Source organism: Physeter macrocephalus, chromosome 9 (assembly GCF_002837175.3).
Source record: "Physeter macrocephalus isolate SW-GA chromosome 9, ASM283717v5, whole genome shotgun sequence".
Taxonomy (NCBI): Eukaryota; Metazoa; Chordata; class Mammalia; order Artiodactyla; family Physeteridae; genus Physeter; species Physeter macrocephalus.
In genome coordinates, this window is record NC_041222.1 from 11,949,412 (window position 1) to 11,957,207 (window position 7,796).

Below are 7,796 nucleotides of genomic sequence, written 5' to 3' on the forward strand. Positions count from 1 at the left end.
GTTTAAGTCTGGGAAGTAAGAATGTGGGAGAGAGGCAGGAATAGAGGAGGATGTATAGTTTCCCTTCTTCCTCCAACCATTCTTACAAAACCTCTGTTCTTCCAGTTTTATCTGGGATCTTCCATTCTTTTATCTTAATCTTGAAAACAAAGCAAGAATGGGCTCCAGATAAGGAAATTGAGTTTGATTATTTTGAATCCTACAAAATTCAGTCTGGAAGGGCAAAAGAAAAAAAGAAAAGGATCAAACAAGACTGCTTCAACATGTCACTGTGACTTCCCAGCATGAACAGGCACAGAAGCATGAAAACATGGTGCCTCCTGATACCAATACTCAAGAGGAATCTGGGTGGAAGACACTGTACCAAGTGCTTTATGCAGATTGTCTCATTTATTTTTTATTTTTAATTTTTTTTAAGATTATCTCATTTAATCTTTAACTCTTACGAGGTGAGTACTTTAACCTAATTTTATAAAGGCAAAACTAATTCTCAGCTGTTAAGGGATAGAGCTGAGATTTGAACCCGGGCAGAATGATTTTTGAACCTGCGCTTCTAAACCTCCTTGCTACACTGCTTTCCTGGTCTCCCACTAGTAGGTCTCACTCCCTCAGGGTAGAGTGAGAGATTGCTGTTTCAGTTCTCAGGAAATATCCATGCTATTTTATTTATAAAGAATGAGGCAATTACCAGATTAGTAATAAATCTGAGCAGCTATAAATCTTTTTATTTTTTTGGCCATGCCACGCGGCACGTGGGATCTTAGTTCCCCAACCAGGGATTGAACCCGTGCCCCCTGCAGTGGAAGCGCAGAGTCCTAACTACTGGACCACCAGGGAATTCCCTGTAAATCTTTTTTGACACCACTGAAATCACATGTATTGATTCTTTATTTCTTAGGTCCTAGTGTTCATTTCTGGGTTGCCCAAACCCAAGAAGATGGTCAAGTGCTTGTGAAGAGATACCAACTGCAGCCAGAAGCACATACCTTTCATTTTCCTGAAAGCTGGAGTGACAATAATCAGGAGATTAATTCAAATAGGTACTATTATTGCCTTTTTATAAATGAGAAAACTAAGGCTTAGGGATTATTAAAATAACTTGCCTAAGGTCACACTTCTAGTAAGTGGTGGAGCTAGGAGTCAAAGCCAGGTGTACCGACTCCAAAGCCCATGCTCATCACACTACAGTCTAGGAGTGGTGCTGAATGGCAAGATGCCCATCTGGGGGCCAACAGGAAAGGCACAAAACACCACCATTCTGGCAAAAAGCGGACAGGCAGAGCCAACTCCTAGCCTCTCGCCTGACAGCATAAACACAGGGAAGTGATTATGATATGACAAGTTTGCTTTTAAATTCAGGAATCCTTGGTATACTGAGATACTGCAGCTTCATGAAGACCCTGTCTCCTGTGCAAAAGGTCATGTAGATCTTCTGGCATGTACAAGGCTTGTCATGTAGAGTAGGAGAGTAGGAGGAGAGTGAGATGAAAACATAAAGGGATCACGCCACCTAAAAGATGGACATCTTAAAAACCGATGATAATGACCAGACTCCATGTGGACAATGATGAGACCACTTATTCTGATATCACTCTGGGTAGAAGACATGCATAGAATCACAAAATCAAAATATTTATTTGTTCTTTTGCACATGACACTGTTAAAACATTCCTACTACAGCAATACTGCCCTCCAGGAGCTTACAATCTAAAACAGTCAACATTAATTATAGACCCAATGATTAAGGCATTATATCAAATGCGGACTCTGTATCTTTAGGTGTATCTTCTGAAGGAAGCAGCTGGAGAGGGCAGGATCAACATTAAATGACATGAAGGTGTACTCCCTGCTAACTCCCTTTCCAGCTTCTACAAGGAACCCCTGTGGCTAGAACCCAAAACCAGTACCCCACGGCCTAAAAGGGAATTCCAGACAACCCTACCATAGAAGTAGTGAAGAAACCTTCATCTCTAATTCCCTGGTGGACAGAGAGGACTCTGTTTGTGGGCAGTGTGGGGCTGAGTGTTCTTCCAGCATAGATTGGAGACGGCAGGTAAGATGCTGTAACTTTGTGGATGGTACCAGGTAGCCCCTTACTCAGCCTTATAGAAATTCCAGTGGGCCAATTGCTCCTCAAAGTGTGCTTAGGGTCTCTATCAAGTTTTACAACTTCTGGTTGGTATCTATATCCACATCTACTGCACAGCATTATCCACTGCATCAGGAGGGTGAGGGAGATTTAATAAACCAGACACATGGGATAAAAGACTGAAAGACAGAAAGGGAAAAGGAGAGCAGAATAAGGGGCCAAAGATATGGGGATACAGCTTCTAATAGTTGTGAACAGGAGGAAGAGAAATTTGGATTCAAAAGGAACAGAGAAGTCAGGCACTAAATTCTAAATGAACAGGGTTACAGAAATGAAAGTCAACAAGATCATTCATTATATTATCACAATCCAAGAGCTCAAGAAAGATAGAATTTAAGCTTTACTTTTTTTTTTTCCTCGCTAGTTTCTTCCTTTGGCAACCTAGCTCAAGATCGCTAGAATTCAGGTTTTTCATGAGACTCTATCTTGAATACCCAAAGACTTATCCCAAACTGATGTTTCTCTCTGAGAATTTGAAATTCACAGCATTTTGTCTAAACTGGCCTTGATTTTTATTACCTTACTGATAAGGTCCTGTTCCTGAAAGGGTATAACAGATCATGTCAAGATTTCTAGAGAGTACCCGGGTCACTACTAAACATTGATTTCTCAGGGTTTTATTATTCCTTGGCTTCTGAGGCAATAACAGGCTATTTGTACCTTAATGTTGGATTTTTATCAGTACCTGTCATTCCCTTTACTTATGCTAAGTATCAGCACTACAAGGGGTTGGAATGAGAGAAAAACATAAAACTCTAAATGTTGGTTCTTAGATTTTAACCTCGATCCAGTAAGCTCATAACCCTCTCTTGGTTCAAAGCACGGAAGTACACATTTCTCGCCCTCCAATATTTAACTGGCACCAACAGAGAAAGTACAAACTTCAAAACCACAAGAGGCCAACAGGATAGCTGTGTTTTGTCTCTCCTGCCCTGAGGCACAACTGGAGTCTAGCACCAAGGAGGGCAGGATTTAATAGACCAGCACAGGAAGAGTCACTTTACAGAGGTAGGTTGGACTGGGAACAAGACTGCAGCGTAGACTAACAACAGAATAAAAATCCAATGTGATTCTTACTGAGGAAAGTATTTTTGGCCACTTGTGATCTAATTAAGCGCCCCAAGAGTGACAAAGATGGTCATGCAGAGAGTGAGGATCTGCCTGGTGTGGGCATGGATGTCGGCCTATCAGCCGACCACACCCTAGGCCTCTCCAAAGAGAGGGCTGGGCTTTTGCCCCTCCAACCCATGACTGGCTGATTTACATTGCAGATCAAAGATTCTCAACCTTCAAGCCATTTCCAAGAAATTACAGATCTTTAAGAATAAGGACTAGTGATTTCATACATGCTAATAAAAGTTACTTTGGCTACAGCCCTTAGTGCTTGTGTGCCTGGGCACAAAGACACAGTTGGGGCTGAGTAAATGTTTGTGGAATGATTAAGTATTGACCAGCAGCATTTAGTACATGAGTTAAGCCCAGAAACACCACCAACTAATAGCAAGTCAAATTCCTGTGCCCAGTACCAGGTAGCTCACCCACCAGGTGATACTCCCTCTAAAGCAGAGATGCTCTAAGTGTGGTCCCCTGATCATCAGTAGGAGCATCACCTGGGAGCTTTTTGTTAAAAATACCAGTTTGGGGGCTCTGGGTCGAGGCCCAGCAATCAGGGCTTTAACAAGCTCTCCACGTGATTCTGATGCATGCTGAAGTTTGAAAACCACTGGTTTAGAGGCAGACACATGAAAACAATAATGGGAGAAAATTATTTAAACGCTTACTTCAGCTGTGACATATGAAGGTACCAAGTCAAAGTAAAATGTCAATGGTTTCATTTAAAAATATCTATTTTCTCAAATTGATTGTCATTTTTTTTTCAGGTGTGTGTGTGTGTGTCTGTAAGCTAAACCTCTGTTGAGCAGGTGTGTGTGTGTGTGTCTGTAAGCTAAACCTCTGTTGAGCAGGTGTGTGTGTGTGTGTCTGTAAGCTAAACCTCTGTTGAGCAGGTGTGTGTGTGTGTGTCTGTAAGCTAAACCTCTGTTGAGCAGGTGTGTGTGTGTGTGTCTGTAAGCTAAACCTCTGTTGAGCAGGTGTGTGTGTGTGTGTCTGTAAGCTAAACCTCTGTTGAGCAGGTGTGTGTGTGTGTGTCTGTAAGCTAAACCTCTGTTGAGCAGGTGTGTGTGTGTGTGTCTGTAAGCTAAACCTCTGTTGAGCAGGTGTGTGTGTGTGTGTCTGTAAGCTAAACCTCTGTTGAGCAGGTGTGTGTGTGTGTGTCTGTAAGCTAAACCTCTGTTGAGCAGGTGTGTGTGTGTGTGTCTGTAAGCTAAACCTCTGTTGAGCAGGTGTGTGTGTGTGTGTCTGTAAGCTAAACCTCTGTTGAGCAGGTGTGTGTGTGTGTGTCTGTAAGCTAAACCTCTGTTGAGCAGGTGTGTGTGTGTGTGTCTGTAAGCTAAACCTCTGTTGAGCAGGTGTGTGTGTGTGTGTCTGTAAGCTAAACCTCTGTTGAGCAGGTGTGTGTGTGTGTGTCTGTAAGCTAAACCTCTGTTGAGCAGGTGTGTGTGTGTGTGTCTGTAAGCTAAACCTCTGTTGAGCAGGTGTGTGTGTGTGTGTCTGTAAGCTAAACCTCTGTTGAGCAGGTGTGTGTGTGTGTGTGTGTGTGTGTGTGTGTGTGTGTGTGTGTGTGACTGTAAGCTACCCCTCTGTTGAGCAGGTGTGTGTGTGTGTGTGTGTGTGTGTGTGTGTGTGTGTGTGTGTGTGACTGTAAGCTACCCCTCTGTTGAGCAGGTGTGTGTGTGTGTGTGTGTGTGTGTGTGTGTGTGTGTGTGTGTGTGACTGTAAGCTACCCCTCTGTTGAGCAGGTGTGTGTGTGTGTGTGTGTGTGTGTGTGTGTGTGTGTGTGTGTGTGACTGTAAGCTAAACCTCTGTTGAGCAGGTGTGTGTGTGTGTGTGTGTGTGTGTGTGTGTGTGTGTGTGTGTGTGACTGTAAGCTAAACCTCTGTTGAGCAGGGGTGTGTGTGTGTGTGTGTGTGTGTGTGTAAGGAGATAAGGAGCAAGAAGAGAAGATTGGAATCCTGTCTTCCAGTCTTGAACTGCTTTCCACTGCAATCGATAAGGCCACACCATAGAGTTAGACGTTAATGGCAATGTTCTGTGATGTCCACTACCACTGCCTTCTTCCAGCTGAAGAGAAAGTACCCCATGCCAGCCCCTGCCGCTACAGCAATGCAGAGGTACCCATTGTAGGTCATGAAGATGAGCATGAGGAAGTAGCTGATGACCACCTGGATGATGTGCAGCACTGTTTGCAGAAGGTGAGGAAAGCTCAGCATCTGTTGCCTGGAGAGTAAACAGGGACACAATAGTCAGGGCCCCAGGAGTGTTCAGGCAGCTCTGCATGCAGATCAGGAGAAAGGGGCAACAGTTGTAGTCATGAGCTCAGCTTGAGCTGGACTCTCTCACAGCCACCCTGGCAACTCACGGGTACTTGTGTCTGCAGGTTGTTTATTGTCCTTGGAAATGAAACATGATAGGGTTGTGAGGTTAATAAGCATCGGCCAGATATGATTATATGGCAACAGGAGGAATGCTCTTCAGGAGGAGGGGAGAGGAAGGAGGAGTAAGCTGTCTTACCTCCAACTTGGATACTGAAAGGGATGACCCACAGCCTCCCATACTTATTTGCCTGAACTTTCTCAGGGCTTCCACCTTTGCAGAGTTCATACTCTAAAAAATTGGAAATAGGGGACTTCCCTGGTGGCGCAGTGGTTAAGAATCCGCCTGCCAGTGTAGGGGACACGGGTTCGAGCCCTGGTCCAGGAAGATCCCACATGCCGTGGAGCAACTAAGCCCGTGCGCCGCAACTACTGAGCCTGCACGCCACAACTACTGGAGCCTGAGCACCCTAGAGCAGGCGCGCCGCAACTATTGAGCTCACGCACCGCAACTACTGAAGCCTGCGCTCTCTAGGCCCCGTGTGCCGCAACTACTGAGCCCGCGTGCTGCAACTACTGAAACCCGTGTGCCTAGAGCCCGTGCTCCACAACAAGAGAAGCCACCGCAATGAGAAGCCCGCGCACCGCAACAAAGAGTAGTGCCTGCTCGCTGCAACTAGAGAAAGCCAGCGTGGAGCAACGAAGACCCAACGCAGCCAAAAAAAAAAATTGGAAATAGAATTGAGGGTTGGGTGGTACAGTAGCAAGCTTTTAATTAGGGATCAGGAGACCTGGCTGTTTATCCCCTTTGTCACTTACTAGTTCTCTCACCTTAGTTAAGTCACAATGTTTGGCCCTCAATAAGCCCAATCACTGGTACAATTGGAATAAATAATATTGTGCTTACTTGAGAGCAGGACATTGGTCTATAGGATTCCTTGAATTCCAGTTTAGCTTTAAGACCTACATTTCTTTTTTTTTTTTTTTTTTTTTTTTTGGCGGTACGCGGGCCTCTCACTGTTGTGGCCTCTCCCTTTGCGGAGCACAGGCTCCGGACGCGCAGGCTCAGCAGCCATGGCTCACGGGCCTAGCCGCTCCGCAGCATGTGGGATCTTCCCGGACTGGGGCACGAACCCGTGTCCCCTGCATCGGCAGGCGGACTCTCAACCACTGCGCCACCAGGGAAGCCCCTAAAAACAGTTTTGATCAAGGTCATATAGAATCATTAACTCAAGAAAAGGGCTGTTGCTAATAAAATAGCTGCTTTCCTATTTAGCTAATTCAGCTCTCCAGAACTTCCATCTGGATCTGTTCAATCTTCTTACCCAACAGTTTTGTGGGTCTCCATAAGGATGGTTCCATTCGGTCCTGGGACAGGCATGGAATTGTACCGAATGCTGACTTGTGACTTGCGCAGGAGGCCCTCTCGGGCTATCTTGAGTCCTTCGTAGAACATGGCTAGTAAAAACACTGCCACAAAAGCTCCAGCCATTTCTAAGTAGGGAGGGAAAAGATAGAGGTAATGTCAAACATGCAAAATCATTAGCTGGTGTGCTCTCCAAGCTAGAATGACAACATAGAAAAACTGCTACTCTTTTTTTTTTTTTTGGGTTATGCCATGTGGCTTGTGGGGTCTTAGTTCCCGGACCAGGGATTGAAACTGGGCCCACGGCAGTGAAAGCACCGAGTCCTAACCACTGGACTGCTAGGGAATGTTGAAAAACTGCTACTCTCTTAATTTCAGAGTATGTTATATTGTTACCTCTTCAATCATACAGATAGAAGAACTAAGATGGTGTTAGTGAGGACTACTGCCTCCACTGCAGATCATACTCATTTTCTGATTAAGATACAAAAAAACGAACAAGAACCTTTTGGTCTGGCTGCTTGATGTCATTAAATTAGCTTGTCACACTGAAACACACAATGTAGAATATGCAAAAGAGGAATAAAACAATTTTAAAGTGCTGACAATTTCTTGAATGGGCGTTTCAATCTAAGTCTTTCACACTGTGAAGCATTGGTAACAATATGAATGTAGTCAAAACTGATTTAAGGGCTTCCCTGGTGGCGCAGTGGTTGCGCGTCCGCCTGCCGATGCAGGGGAACCGGGTTCGCGCCCCGGTCTGGGAGGATCCCACATGCTGCGGAGCGGCTGGGCCCGTGAGCCATGGCCGCTGAGCCTGCGCGTCCGGAGCCTGTGCTCCGCAACGGGA

General features: G+C 45.2%; 1 protein-coding gene and 1 long non-coding RNA gene across 3 annotated transcripts in view; one reads left to right on the forward strand and one right to left on the reverse strand.

The window, feature by feature from the left end:
- Positions 1 to 396: 396 nt before the first annotated feature.
- LOC114486843 (uncharacterized) lies at positions 397 to 4,020 on the forward strand. The gene is made up of 3 exons (XR_003681136.2): positions 397 to 449; positions 899 to 1,040; positions 1,780 to 4,020. It is a non-coding gene; the product is annotated as an uncharacterized lncRNA (long non-coding RNA).
- Positions 4,021 to 5,099: 1,079 nt separating this feature from the next.
- Positions 5,100 to 7,796, reverse strand: part of SLC31A1 (solute carrier family 31 member 1) — a 27,868-nt gene continuing 25,171 nt past the window's right edge. The window contains exons 5-6 of one of the 2 annotated variants that reach the window (XM_007109498.4): positions 6,906 to 7,074; positions 5,100 to 5,485 (exon numbers count right to left, since the gene is read on the reverse strand). In XM_007109498.4, coding sequence (XP_007109560.1) covers positions 5,284 to 5,485; positions 6,906 to 7,074 — 371 coding nt within the window. In that variant the 3' untranslated portion in view covers positions 5,100 to 5,283. The remainder of the gene's footprint in view (positions 5,486 to 6,905; positions 7,075 to 7,796) is intronic. The other variant, XM_007109497.4, reaches the window with a different exon arrangement.